A 15,366-nucleotide genomic window follows, 5' to 3' on the forward strand; every position below is an offset into this window, starting at 1 on the left:
AAACGGCTGGATGGGCCAGCTGGCCTCCTCTTGTCTGTCACCATCATGCTCTGATCTTCTCATGCTGTGTGAGCGAGTTAGTATTTTATTGTTTTGATTATTGGGAACACAAACAACTGGATTGACTTCACCTGAGCAGCTACTGACATCGACGTTTATTAAAATAACTTCTTTCTGTCAGTCCAAAATGACACAGAAAGTCACTTCTCTTACAACCCCACACCTTCCCCAAACAACAACCACCAAAGCCGTTTCATAACTGCAGCTCTAAACCACACCCCCTGACAACCCTAATCACACCCCTAACAACCACACCCCCTAATACTCACACCCCTGCAGCTCTGTGCAGATCCAGGAAGTGAAAGATCAGTTTCGTTTTACTAGAAACAGCCTCACTACTGCTCCTCTCTGTGCAGCTTTTACTTGTCAGAAAAATGGCAGAAGGCAGTATTTCAGTTTCTCAGGACCAGTTCAGCTGCTCAGTGTGTCTGGATTTGCTGAAGGATCCAGTGACTCTGCTCTGTGGACACAGTTACTGTAAGGGCTGTATTAAGAACTGCTGGGATCGGGAAGATCAGACTGGGATCTACAGCTGCCCCCAGTGCAGACAGACCTTCACCCCAAGACCTGATCTTCACAGAAACACCATCCTGGCTGAAGTGGTGGAGAAACTGAAGGAGACAGGGCTCAGTGGCCCTCCTCCTGCTCACAGTCCTGCTGGCCCTGGAGATGTGCTGTGTGATGTCTGCACTGGGAGAAAGAGGGGAGGTGTGAAATCCTGTCTGGTGTGTCTGGCCTCTTACTGTCAGACTCACCTCGATCTACACAATGAGCTCCACCCTGGACACAGACAGGAGCTGGCTGATGCCACAGGACAACTGCAGGAGAAGATCTGCTCCACTCACGACAAACTGCTGGAGGTCTATTGCCGTACTGACCAGATGTGCGTTTGTTATCTCTGTCTACTGCATGAACACAGAGGCCATGATACTGTCTCAGCTGCAGCAGGAAGGACTGAGAAACAGGTGAGGACTTTGTGTCTGTTCATAAAGTGTCTAGTACAAAATGTAAAAAGGATATTTAGGATATTTGGGGGCTTTAAGTGATCTCTGGACTGTATTTACTGTATCTGTAATGCTGGATCTCCACTGCTGAGTCCTGCTCATGTACTCAGCTGTGATCCACACTGGTTGTGTCTCTGAAGTGTCTCCTGTTCATTATCTGGTCCTCCTCACCTTCACTGTTTCCCTCTTTACTGTCCTCATGTTGCACCGTACAACTTCACAACACACTCAACACCTCTAGAACAGACTGCACCCTCATTAATGCACAGCATTCTCAACATCTCTAGAACAGACTACACCCTCATTAATGAAGTCCTGCTTTAATTTCAGCACAATAGTATTATTATTTATAATAATAAACTCTATTTTTATATGATAGATTTAAAATGGCTTCTCAAAGAACTTTACAGAACACAAAAGGTAGAAGGTAGAAGGGAGTTTTGGAAAACAGTATAAAAGCAAAGAGGCAGAAACAGACCCAGTTAAATTAAAACCCTTCTGAAACAGAAGATTGTGAGTCTGAATTTGAAAGAGCTCAGGGGAGGTGACTCTATGATATCCATAGGGATACAATTCCAGAGCTGTGGGCTGCAGCAGGAGAAGCCCTGTCACCCAGAGTTCTGGCTTGGGGGACAGACAGGAGACCAGAATTAGAAGAGTGAAGGTTGTGAGGTGGGGAGTAGGATGATAGTAACTCTGACAGGTACTGAGGTGTCGAGCCATGCAGAGACTTTTAGGGGATCATGAGGACTTTGAAGTCAACATGAAACCCGATAGGAAGCCAGTGCAGGGACTTCAGGACAGGAGTAATGTGATCACTTGCACTAGACCTGGTCAGAATTCTGGCTGTCATTTTCTGGACATACTGAAGTTTGTTCAGTGTGGGTTTAGATACCCCAGCGAGTGGAGCGTTACTGTAGTCAGTATGAGTAAAGATGAGAGAGTTGACCAGCTTTTCAGCAACAATTAGATATAACATAGGACGCAGCCTGGCAGTATTTCTGAGGTGGAAGAATGATGTTTTGATAATTTGTTGAATATGTCATCCTGGATCGGATATCACCCCTAAGTTCTTCAATTTTGACTGTGACTCCAGTACAGTGTCTTCCACAGGTAAGGATACTGCATTGGTGTGCCAAGAAGCATGACTTCTGTCTTGTAGCAGTTTAAATGAAGGAAATTGTCAGTCATCCATGTGTTTATGTCAGAGAAGCAATTAGAGCAGAGACATGTCAGTGTCAGTTTAGTATGGACGTACTGTACTGTAGATTTGAGTATCATCAGAACTCATACATGCTGAAGGGTAGGGGGCTCAGTGTCAACTCCTGAGGAAGACCAGACTTAATGAGTCCAATTTCAGAGCTACAATCGCCGAGAGAGACAGAGTGAAAGTGATCAGTGAGGTAAGACTGGAACCATTGAAGAGCAGTGTCAGAAACTCCAAACACCGTCTCAAGACAAGAAAGTGAGAGGTCATGGCTGACAGTGTCAAAAGCAGCACTGAGTTCAGTAAGAATGAGGACAGAAAGAGAACGAGAATCAGAAGCCGTTAGAAGATCGTTAGTGACTTTGACCAGGGCACTTTCTGTGCTGTGAGGGGATGGGAGGAGGGTTTGGTTTTGCATAAGGGGCAGAAGATTTCCCTTGTAAGGATGGTATCAAAAGCAATCTTAAGTGGTGAGAAAGCTGTGCTCAATGTATTTAAGGGAGTTAAAAGTAAAAGGAGATGCTTCATATTGCTTGACTAATTATAAAAACTAAGTTATAAATGCAGACGCTCCCTCGGTGCGCCAGCTCTTACACAGTGCCTGTCGGCAGTAAGCGTTACAATATACATACCCAACACTGCCTGTACATCTGTCATGCAAATAAAACACCTTGCAAACCACTTATACAAAACCAAACCCTCTTCCCATCCCAGTTTACCCTCTTTATCATCCTCAAAATCTACCTCGATTTTCAACATAAAGCCTTACTGCTTGCTGGGTTTTTGAGGGGGAGGTGTCTTTCACTGGAAATCTCGCCTGCCTCCACTACTCAACCCCCTCTCTCCCTCCCGGAGTGCTGCTGTGACGAATTAAACCGGTCTCACAGGTATTTTCAAAGTAGGAAGTACAGTGTTAAGTGGTAGCTGGGCTACTCCCTCAATAGAATCGCTTTAAGGAAAAGCATTTTCAGAGAGCAATCACGCTGTGTTTATGTAGAAAAAGCGATTAGGTTTATGAGCAATCTAATTACCTATTCGCCTAAAACGCTATATAAAATAAAGTTTATTTAGAGATGAATGATCAGTGTCGCAGTTTAAATAATTTTTGTAGGAGGGCTTGGACAGACTCCAAGTGCATTTTTGCAATTTACGTTGCATTGTCCAATGTTCTGTTGTAATACAGGCTAGAATACAGTTACAGTAGTCTAAGCTTTATCAGCCTATTTAAAATAAATTTTTTGAATCGCCGGCGGAACACGCTCCATAGGAATCAGCGCTTTTATACAGTATATAGCCTTTAAACACATTTATTTAAACACGCATTTACGATTTAAATCGCGACTCAAATCAATATAAATGTATATTTTGTAACGCATAGGTGACTATTCATTGTTATTAAAAAGACTTAAATTCGACCATGTCGTGATATTTAGAAATATAAATTTGTTTGGTGCGAGTGAGGTTTTATTTAATCTCTGACCAAGGGAAACGTTTCATTTTTTCAAAGAAATGTTTGTTAAAAAATAAAGTCATAGTACCATGGGATTCAATCACAGACCATGTGACATGGGAGTCAGGAAACTAACACACAGCACCACTGGATTTAATAACGCAATAAAAACGCTATAAAATAATGTGACTAGGCACAGAAAAAGTTTACAGTACAATAATAAATGCTGACCATGACTTTAGAAGCATAAATTACCTTACACTCAATTTAAACACAAGCTGTCTTTCTGTATGAACCTCTAAGCTGGTTCATACAGAAAATGTAGAAATGCATTAGCCTGATTATGATTAAAAAACACATAATTAAACACACGTTTGCGATTTAAATCAGAACACGATTTAAATCAATATAAATGTTTATATTGTAACGCATACTGTCCAGCCTCCATTTCTCTATAAAAATTTACTCTGTTGCACACACACACAATAGAAGCAGGAACCGCTGTCAGAAGGGAAGATATGTTCAAAATATCGCAAATATCGATCATGTTGCGATATTTTGAAATATAAAAGTCAATTGATTGTCCATAATATCGCTATTCTATTTTTTCGAAGAAATGTTTGTTAAAAGAAAAGTCCAGCACTAGCTGGATTCAAACACACAACCTGTGCGTTGTTAGTCACGCACCAAAACCAGTAGGCTACAAGACAGCTCGCATGAACAGGCAGGCGAAACAGCCCTACACAGCCCTGTCGCAGCACACGAATATAATCATACCGTTATTAAATTCTTTAGATACGCAATTCCATATTATATTAGCAGAAAAGCTTAAAACTACCACTTTTTCACACGCTATTTCACATGCTAGTTAAATACTTTAATGCTTAAAATCGTTAGGGAGAAATGGAATACCGGTGTGTATTTTTCCTTTAAAGTGCCGATTCCTGGAATCTGACTGGCTGACACCCTTCTGAAGTGGTTCCATAAAATCTGGTATACGGAAAAGAAAGCGTTGATAAATACAAGTGTCTTTTAATACACTCTTTGCTGTGCTATTGAGGATCCTTGTGATATTTTAAGCTCTAGTTGAATGATAAGTGTCGCATTTTAAATCATTTTCGTAGTTAGAAATTATGAAACGCCCTGTTAAAAGCAAGGAAGTTTTTATGCCCGTTGAAGTAAAACAAAATGCCTGACAAAGTATGGCTTGGACAGATTCCAAGTGCTTGTACAAATGTGCTAAAGAAATTATACTTTGAGTATACAGCTTGTCCAAAGTCATCCATTATTAATACTATTAGTAATATCTTCAGTAAAGGCTTTGATGCATAAATATTTCTGATAAAGGTAGGTTGTGTACTTTTGTCCAACTGAGCAATCTTGCTTTCATAAAATATACCAACATTTTAATGACTGATGATTAACATGCTGTCATACACAGTTCAAAATTAAAAGCTCAAATGCTGTACATGAGAGGTTAAGCTCCCCCTGGCGGTTTTACAAGGCGACGCCGGATAGTTTCCGGCATGACGTCAAATGACGCGCGATTAACCACGTGACACCGTGTGACACCGCGACACGCCCACCGGTATGCCGCGAAATACCTCACCCATTTTGAATGGCTGCATCTGTAAACCAGTGAACTGTGGTATAATACCTTCACCTGCTTTATTAAATACAAGACTCACGCTGGGCTCTGCTGGAGTCAATCTGACACAGAACATGTTTCCTTTTCTCCTCTGAAATGATCTGAATTTTCCCAGAAGCAGACAGGATGTGAGATGTGGTCGGACACAGGGTCTGCCTGGTCCAGAACCTCATCCAGCGGTCAAGCACGTCAGCCACAGGGTCTCCTCTGACCACTCAGAGAAACTAGTGGCAGCAAGGCTCATCAGCACTGCTGTAGTCCTCTGTTTTGAGATGCCGAGAGCAGTCAGGACACTAGTGTATATTGAGATGAATGAAATCTGAAATCTCTAGATTATGAAGGAACAAGTAATAGGTTTATTCTTCTTCAGGTGTGAGAAGGCTCCAAGGCCGAAACGTTGTGTTTTCTTTCTTCTTTTTTTCAGAATGGAATAAACCTATTGCTTGTTCCTTTGCAGCCTACGCATGCTGACACAGCTCCCCACCTGAACTATCTCTAGATGATGTTTTATATATCATTTGAAACACAATTATCTTGTTTTTACATTTCACCTCACATACAGATGTGCAGACCCAGCTGTCAGGTGTCTGCTGCGCTGCACACGCTGCCGGTGTAGATTAGACATGAAACAGGAGCATGTCAGACAGGACCAGGAAACACATCTCGTGTGGATAAGACATCAGGGATACAGACTGTGGTTTTCCCAGGGTGACTCTAAAGGGTGTCTCTGTAATGTGATTCTCTTACAGCAGAAATGTCGTGAGTGTCTCTGTTTCTCCACAGAAGCAGCTGGGGGAGACACAGACACAAACCCAGCAGAGACTCCAGGAGAGAGAGAAGAAGCTACAGGAGCTGAGACAGGCTGTGGAGTCACTCAGAGTGGGTATTCACCAGATGAGTGGACACACAGACACACATTTCCACAGCTGGACACTGGACAGTACCCTTTGGAAACAGAGCATACAGCATAATGTAGTTTGAGTGTTTTCCTGTGTAATAATCCAGTGTGTGTCTCCTCCCTCAGAGCTCTGCACACACAGCAGTACAGGACACTGACAGGATCTTTACTGAGCTGATCCGCTCCATTGAGAGAACACGCTCTGAGGTCACACAGCTGATCAGAGCTCAAGAGAGGGCTACAGTGAGTCAAGCTGAAGGACTTCTAGAGCGACTGGAGAAGGAGATCACTGAGCTGAAGAGGAGAGACTCTGAGCTGGACCAGCTCTCACACACAGAGGATCACATCCATTTCCTCCAGGTAACATCACTGCTCTGTGACTCTGCAGTACAGAAGGGTGTCTCTCACACAGAGCTGCTCCTGGCATCTCCTCAGGAATGTGTGTTGTGTTTGATTGGAAACTCCTCTTTCTCTTCCCTGCTGCAGAGTTTCCAGTCTATCTGTGTCCCTCCTGGAGCTGGAGACTCACCCAGCACCCCTGTCCGTCCACACTTCTCTCCTGAGGCAGTGAGGAGAGCTGTCTCTGGACTGAAAGAGCGACTGGAGGATCTCTGCAAGAAGGAATCAATAAAGATTTCCACAACAGGTTAGTAGAGAAACACACTGATGTCTTTCTGGACAGCTTATATATTTCCTGTTTCTCTCTTATATTGTCAATGGATTTTCTGTGCAGTGACTGTATTTATCAGAGCAGCTTGTCAGTCAATGATTCAAATTCTAGGTGAAATATCTTAAAATCTCCAGTCCCACAAATCTTTATGACAGTAAGTGTGTTGTTATATTGTGCTGTATATAGTTTAACAGGAACGTTTTAATAGGGGCTACAGTCCCAGTCCAGTAGAACATGTTATTCCTGTTACTCTGTTACTGCAGCCCTGATGAGACATTTCTCTGTGTGTCTCCCCAGTGACTGAAGTCTACAGTCTGCTGACTCCAGAGCCCGGGTCCAGAGCACAGCTTTTACACCGTTAGTCTGTTTTCACAACAATTTCCCTCTGAAATATACCTGGAGCTCAAACACACAGCAGGAACAGTGATACAGAAACTGATACACACTCTTACACACACACTGATACACACTCTGACACACACACTGATTCACACTCTGATACATGCTGATACACGTCTGAATTCAGAAAGTCAAGCTTGCAGACAGTCACTCTGTGTGGATCAGAGACACACTGTGTCAAACACACAGATGGACACAGAAGTTCCAGTGGGTGTAGTTTATTTAAAAAAATGCACTTTATTACAACAATGGCAAGTGCACAGTGCTTACCGAGAATACAATTCTGACAACAACTCTTCTACAGTATTTAAATCGTCTCAAAAAGAGTGATTGTCCATTATCAATCATTCTATTTTGCAAGTGGTCAGTGAGGCTGGTTCACACAATAAGAGCCCCTCCAAGCCTCCTGGGTGTTACCACTGGCTGCAGTCCTGGCTCTGAAACTGTGATTGTCCATTTCTCAACTGGAGCACTAAGGAACAGGTTTTTCTGGGTTTTCTTCAGCCCTCAGTCCTGTCCAGTGCTCTTTTGCTCTGATGTATAGAAACCAATGCTCTCAGGCAGCGGACGTGGGGCGACCTGGTGCTAGGCGGGTCTCAGGACATCCAAACGTCAATGCTGAGCTAAGGGAAATGAGAGACCCTGAAAAATATATACCCAGAGAGAGAGACACCGGAAGGCAGCAAAGCACAGGAAACTAGGGACAGGACAGAGTAGGAGCTCCCTCTGGCTGCAGAGGCCATGACAGTACCCCCTCCCCTTCATGGGAGGCTCCTGACGCCCATACAAATAAGCGAGCTGCACAGCACTGGGGGGAGGAAAAACCTCATTTAACTGAAAGGAAACCTCCGGGAGTCCACGGCTGAGAGCTACCCCCTCCTCCAGGGTAGAAACCTTTATTGGGTAGTGGAAGGGGGGGCCGGGGTAGTGCTCCGGAGACATAAAACAAAAAAAGACAAGTAAACAAGCACAAACAACGACAGAAATAAACCTGGGAACCAGGGTAACAAACCACAATAAACAGATAGGAACCAAGAGTTCTACAACACAGGGGACAGGGGGACCAGAGAGAAGGGGAAACCAGGAAGTGAAAAAAGCAAAACACCAGGCAGAAACAAACAAAAGGACAAAAACCCGGGAAAAATACCGCAGACTGGGCAATAGGCACCTTCAACATTCTATCACTGATATCGGAGTGGACAACCTGAGGAAAGCCAGGCACACGGCCCGCTCACAGGCACAGGAGTCGGAAAAAGAATCTCGCGATTAGAATAGGAGAGCTGAGAGAAAAAAAAAGCCCAGAGGAAAAAAAACTGAGGAAAAACAAAAAAGCGCCGCTCGCAGGGTCAGTAGGAGGCTCGGCGTTCTGTCACGGATGTCGGAAGAGGCAAATCGTGGAGAGGCAGCAGAGTGAAAAAGACCCTATGTGTAGTGGTGAGACGGGGGTTAGCCTGGGCTCAGCTGTTCAGGAGTCGTATAGAAACCAATGTCCTCAGGCAGCGGACGTGGGGCGACCTGGTGCTGGGCGGGTCTCAGGACATCCGAACGTCAATGATGAGCGAAGGGGAATGAGAGACCCGGAAATATATATCCCCAGAGAGAGAGACACCAGAAGGACAGCAAAGCACAGGAAACTAGGGACAGGCCAGAGTAGGAGCTCCCTTTGGCTGCAGAGGCCATGACACCTCTCTGGTCACCAGCTCTGGTGCACAGTCATCCAGCTGAGGGCCTTCAGCTTGTTGTCTAGTCCTCTGGGTTGAGTCTTTACCCAGGTCTCTCATGGGATCGTCAGCCCCTTCCCGGTGACCTGTAGGATCATCTGTCTCTCCCTGGTGACTAGTTCCTCCTTTCTCTTCCTTGTATAGTGCCTTTTATTGGTGCAGAGCTCTGGCTGTCTCATGGCCTCATACCTCCTAGTAGGTCTCCGGTCAGTTTTCTGCTTTAGGACTAGTGTTTGACACCGGATCAGATGCTTCATTGGGAGGGAGAACCACAGCCTGACAAAGTACTGAGAATTGTGACTGATGGGGTCCAGCCCCTAGTGACAGAGGTTGCAGAAGAAGATGCAGTGGAGTTTCAGGGGGAAATTCGGCACATCTCTCCCCCTTCCTCACTGTCTGGCACATCTGGTTCCTTGTGATGTACTCGTACCTGTTCCACCATCCCTTGCAGCGCTTGTCTGAGTCTGGCTGACAGAGGATACACCACGACCAGGTTAGCTAAATACAGCAGGGTGTCTGCCTTCAGCACTCTCACTTTCCCCATGAGAGTCAGTGTGCGAGTCTTCCACAGGCCCAGTTACGCGTTGACCTTGATGGTCCTCTCTGTCCAGTTTATGTTCTTGTTGTCCTGGCTCTGGAATGAAACCACCAGTATCATTAGGGGCTCCATGCAAAGCTTGAGACCTTCTGGCAGCATGTTCCTGTCCCTCCAGGGTCCAAAGAGCTTGCCCTTGCTCTTTCTGTTTATTAGCCTCAAGTCTGAGGCTCTGCAGTACTGCTCCCTAACCTGCAGCCCACTCTGCAACCCCCTGTCTGAAATCAGGAACAGCGTCATGTGTACTGGGAGATCTTGAGGACTTCCCCTGTGCCTCTGCCTACAGCTCTATAATGAGAACATAGAGAAGAGGTGAAAGAAGACACTCTTGTCCTACTCCAGATTCCTGGGGGATTCAATCCCAAAGATGTCTGATCATGTTGACCCTACTGCCCACTTCAGAGTACAGTATCTCTGTCCAGCAGCTGAAACTTTCTCAGTATCTGAAGTGCTCCAGCCCTCTGAACAGATAGCTGTGGTTTACTGTGTCGAAGGCTTTCTCCTGGTCCAGGCTCACCCCCATCATGGGCACGTTCTGGTCCTCGGCCCAGGTGATGGCATCTCTGGTGAGCTGGAACTTCCAGCTGACTTATCACCCTCCCACCCCACATGTCTGGTCACTGTTGGTGATGTGGTGCAGGGCGGTCCTCAATCTAATGGCCAGTAGCTTGGACACGATCTTGATGTCCATGCAGAGCATCTATTGAACCCCTCCTGAAGTGCTGAGAGATGACACCTTCCCTCATCCCGTGTCCAAGCTTTTTGCTGATGGAAGAGCTCTTGTTCCACCTCCACCAGGTCTGCCACTGGGGTGTCCCAGAAGCAGGTGTAGAATTCCTTGGGAAGTCCGTCTTGCCACAGCCCTTTGCCATTCTCCATCTGTCAGAATGTGTCAGAGTCTGAGACCCTAGATTTGTGAATAACTGGAATATACAGGAGCAGAGCCTCTTCCCCTGCAGCTTCACAGACACACAGCCTCTTGTGAGCGGCAGCAGTGTGACTCTGGTACAGGGGCTCCTCTGGGGCCTGTAGGCCTCTCTCTTGTCTGAGAAATGGCTGCTTCTCTTCACACTTCAACCAGGCTGATGGGTCAGCAGGAAGAAACAGTCAGGACTTGATCTGTCTGATCAAACAGAGCGATAGGAAAACCCAACATCATTTGTTCTTGATATCCTGCCAAAATAAGAATGTCTTAGGTTATTGTTGGTCAGTCACTAAATCTTTAAGCACAAAAACCTCAAACGCTTTTAGACTACAGTCTGCAGACATCAAATACACTTGAATTGGGAATTACACAGTAAAATGCAGGAGTGGTATAAGTTGAAGGGGGAAGAAACAGTATTTCTGTGTATTTTGCGCAGATGGATGTGAAGAGATAGGGGAATGACAGACAAAAAGAAAAATAATTCAGGACGACACACAACCCGTTACACAGTTTGTTCATTGCTGGCTTGCTGTTTACTGGGACCAACAGTAACAGGAAGCCAACAGCAGGTATAAGTCATTGTAAAAGTATTCTGTTCAGTGTTGAAAGAGTGAGCAAACACTCTGTACAGGACATGTTTCTGCAGTTTCACATCAAGAAGAACAGATGTTTGGAAAGCTGTGTCAATTCTACTTGTCACAGAAATGGTAAAAATGACACACGTTTAAGATCAAGATCTCTTTATTTGCCATATACAATCTCTTGCATTAGGAATTCATCTTTTCACATACAGGACCCCAGCTTGCTCTCCATGAGACACAGACACACAGACAGAGAGAAGCTTGGGGTCACAGTACAGCCTGTTTTCCTCAGAGCAGCTCAGACATGTCAGGGTCAGGTGCTCATGGTTAGTTTAAGAGGGGTATTTACTGGGGCTGTAGGGCTCTCTTACTGGCCAGGGGTAATAACTTTGGGGTCTTTCTCTTCAGCCCAGCTGGTGTTCTCACATGGTCCTGGTCATTAAGAGACCCAGTGGTGTGTTTCACTAAGAATGACACTGGAGTGTCAATATTATTTCACTAGTCCCACCAGAGTGAGTGTGTATTGGGGTGTTTGCCTGCGATATTGGGGACCTCGTTTCAAACAGGAGTGATCTAGAGGGTGTCTGTGTTTCCAGACTGATAGACTCTCCTGTGGAGTAAGTCAGTGTTTGACACTGTGTCCTGTTCTACACAGAATAAGTGTGAAATATCAGTGGAAGATGTTGTCATGATGGCTTCAGAGTTGCAGTGTCCAGAAACGGGCGACCTCTCTCATCACTGAAATAAAGGCGCTCTGAGCCCAGAAATGAATTCAGGTATTAATAATAATTGCTTACACTTATATAGCGCTTTACAGGTAATGGGGACTCCCCTTCACCACCACCAGTGTGTAGCCCCACCTGGATGATGCGACTGCAGCCATAGTGTGCCAGAACACTCCCCACACATCAGCTCTCATTGGGAAGGAGAGCAGAGTGATGAAGCCAGTTCAGAGAGGGGGGTTATTAGGAGGCCATGATGGGTAAAAGCCAGGGGGAAATTTGGCCAGGACACCAGGGTTACACCCCTACTCTTTTCAAGAAACACCCTGGGATTTTTAATGACCACACAGGACCTTGGTTTTAAGTCTCATCCACAGGACAGCACCTGTTTACAGTATCATGTCCCCATCGCTATACTGGGGCATTAGGACCCACATAGACTGCAGGGTGAGCGCCCCCTGTTGGCCCCACTCACACCTCTTCCAGCAGCAGCCTTAGTTTTTACCAGGAGGTCTCCCATCCAGGTACTGACCAGGCTCACACCTGTTGAGCTGCAGTGGGCTGCCAGTTGTGAGTTGCAGAGTGATATGGCTGCTGGTGTTTTTATAAATTCATGTAGGTGACTGTGTCAGCCTTTCTAGGCTCTGGGAGTCAGAATACAAGAGCTGATATGAATATATTTGATCTTCACTAGATTGACAGGCAGACAGGCAAAGGGGAGTATTTACTCAGTATTAAGTATTAATAGTTTACACTAAAGTATTAAGTACGAGGAGAGTATTAAGTCAGTATTCATTAGTCATGCGAATAAAGCTTCTTGAATCGATTAAAACCCCCATTCGCTCTGGGCATGTATAAGCCCCGCCCCCATCTCTCAGTGGTCAGAGTTCAATGATTGACAGCTGGTGTCTCCTATCAGAGAGGCGGACAGTGAGCGCGAGCAGTCTGAAGTCAGTATGAGCGCCTCTGTTTCTCTCGTCTTTCTCTCTGGGTTTCTGGATGTGTTATTTCTGCTTTAAATTGAACACTTTGGATATTTCTTGGCATTTTCAAAGTAAGTGGGAAGGCTTTCTTATATCTCAGCAAGGTTTTGCTTTTTCCATTATATTTTTTTTCTGTAAAAACGAGCATTATTCAGTCTTTGAATTCAGCACTTTTTTATTCTGCGTCGTCAGGAAAATGGTCTTAGAGAAGATGAACGAGCTGCTGAACTGGGATTTGAAATAAACCAGTTTAACAGACAGGCTGTCCAGTTTCTTACAGTATACAGGCCGTTGTGGTGGGTTGTAAAGTGTTTGAAAGCGAGTGGTCGGGCTGTAGTTTCTCCTGCAGTCCGGTCGGTCCTGTGTTTATTAATAATGTCGTTTAAAAAAATAAAGTTTCATCGAAACAAGAGAAAACAAGTGTTTAATGTTTGTATTTAGAGGATATTGGGGATCACTCCCATGTGTAACACTAGTGAAACAATGAAGAAGATGTCGTTTCTCTGGAAGGGAAGAGCAGTCATTAGTAACTGACTGGTGTTTCTCTCTCGGTGTGTTTGGGGACAAAGATATTTCACAGTCTGATGGAGTTGAGTTGGACTGTGATCTGCAGGAGCCTGTTGTGATGTTTGTGTTTTATTCCCCAGCTGCTGTGACTCTGGACCCTGATACAGCTCACTGTGAGCTCAGCCTGTCTGAGGATGGGAAGAGAGTGAGACGGGGACAGAGGAAGAGTCTCTCTGACAATCCTCACAGATTTGATCTCTGTCCCTGTGTCGTGAGCAGGGAGGCCTTCACCTCAGGGAGACACTACTGGGAGGTGGAGTTGAATGACTGCTGGAGAACAGGAGTGACCAGAGAGTCTGCAGAGAGGAAAGGGGGGATCAGATTCTCTCCCCAGCAGGGTTACTGGTGTCTGGGCACTTACCCTGTTTTCTCTGCTCTCACTGACCCTATGACTGATCTCCCCCTCAGTCTGCGGCCCAGGAAGCTGGAGGTGTGTGTGGATATTGAGGAGAGGAAGGTCTCCTTTTACACAGTGGAGTCCAGAGCTCATGTCTACACTTTCACTGACATGGTCTTCACTCAGGGGGAGAAGATCTATCCTGTCTTCTGGACCTGGGATTCAAATAAAGACCTTGAGCTGCTGCCTGCTGTCAGTGTGGAGATTAAACCCGTCACTGACTCATGAACACAGGCTGACTCTCTCCCAGCTCTCTGTCCACTGCTCACACTGGGAGACGTGTTTACTGACGGCCAGTGAGATGAGGTCAGAAATATAGTAGTAATTGTAGATGATGATGTTGTGTTGTGTTTAAATGCGTTATATTATTTTTTTTTAAATTAAACGGGGGAAAATAACATGTATGACAGCGGGAGATACACCTCGCTACCAGCCTGCTGTACTCCTGACTTGTAAATATCTCTGGAAAACCTCCTGTGATTTTTTTCTAATTTTTGAGAAAATAAACTTTTAAAAATGAAATCCCGTGTGAGTCTCTCCTGCGCGCGCCGGTGACCGTGAAGCTGCCAGAACGGGGAGGGACCCGCTGACGTCACCACAGCCAGGAGGAATAGGGACTGTGACGCAGACAGGAAGTGGCTCAGGGTGGTTATGGGAGTTGTAGTTTATCACCAGCGCTGTGTCTGTGAGCAGCTCCAGACCCTGACAGTCTAGTACACGGCTCCCCTTAGAGTTACGTTTAACGTTTAAATAAAATCAGTTTTATTTGATCTGTGTCTCAGGGGAAAGTGCGGTGTGGACGCGCTGTGCCCGTTACTCCTTTTTCCTGCTGTTTTCTTTATTTTAGTTCCCAATAAATCGAGATAATCGCCCGGTGAAAGCTCTGTTTTCCTTCATATTGTAACGCTTACGGCCATCAGGGTGTGTAAGAGCCGGCTTACCAGAGCGGTGACGTCGCAACCCTTCCCTGTGATAGCAGGACTACAGCTACTGGGCTGTACAGAGATCTCTCTTTGGCTCACCGGGCTGGGTCCTTGTTGAGTGACGCGGGAGTCCTGGGTTTGAGCCCCTGAGGGTGGGGGGCCGACCTGATGCGGCAAGGGTGCCTGCCTGAACCCTGAAGCGTTACAATATGAAAGCCCAAAATCCAAGCCCCTCTCTATCGCTGTGTGCAGAGTGCGGTGCAGAAGAAGCGCAGCACAGAGAGCTTGGTGGAGCCCGGGGGCCGCGAGTGACTCCAACACCGGCAGAGTGAGGACGCGCTGGAGTGTCCACTCGGAGTCCGGGAGCGACGACGAGGGCGGCTTCACCGACTCCTCTCTCGCCTCGGGCTCCTCGGCCCGGTGGAGCTGCAGAGGAGGCTACAGTTTCCAGAGCATTAGGGAGTTCTTAGAAAAGACTAAAGGTAAGAGGGGAACTGTGGTCGAGGACTTTTTTCCCGACACCGAGCTCTTTGTCCTCTCCGCGACGCGCCATCTGAAGAGGGGCTCGGGTGCGAATGACTTCAGCGATCAGGAGAGATGGCGCCTGAAGAGCCTT

General features: G+C 46.0%; 1 protein-coding gene across 2 annotated transcripts; it reads left to right on the forward strand.

The window, feature by feature from the left end:
* Positions 1-398: 398 nt before the first annotated feature.
* On the forward strand, positions 399-14,226 carry LOC148834044 (E3 ubiquitin-protein ligase TRIM39-like). Of its 2 annotated transcripts, XM_088916276.1 has the most exons (7): positions 399-1,025; positions 6,153-6,248; positions 6,394-6,627; positions 6,754-6,913; positions 7,235-7,294; positions 12,379-12,404; positions 13,477-14,226. In XM_088916276.1, exons 1-7 carry the CDS (start codon positions 435-437, stop codon positions 14,053-14,055), a joined length of 1,746 nt encoding a protein of 581 aa, XP_088772402.1. In that variant the 5' UTR covers positions 399-434; the 3' UTR covers positions 14,056-14,226. The 2 variants fall into 2 exon arrangements, with proteins under 2 accessions (XP_088772402.1, XP_088772401.1); XM_088916275.1 differs by lacking the exon at positions 12,379-12,404 and having other exon boundaries at positions 13,511-14,226.
* Positions 14,227-15,366: the final 1,140 nt, after the last annotated feature.

This window comes from Atractosteus spatula, chromosome 5 (genome assembly GCF_055471065.1).
Source record: "Atractosteus spatula isolate fAtrSpa1 chromosome 5, fAtrSpa1.hap1, whole genome shotgun sequence".
Lineage (NCBI taxonomy): Eukaryota > Metazoa > Chordata > Actinopteri > Semionotiformes > Lepisosteidae > Atractosteus > Atractosteus spatula.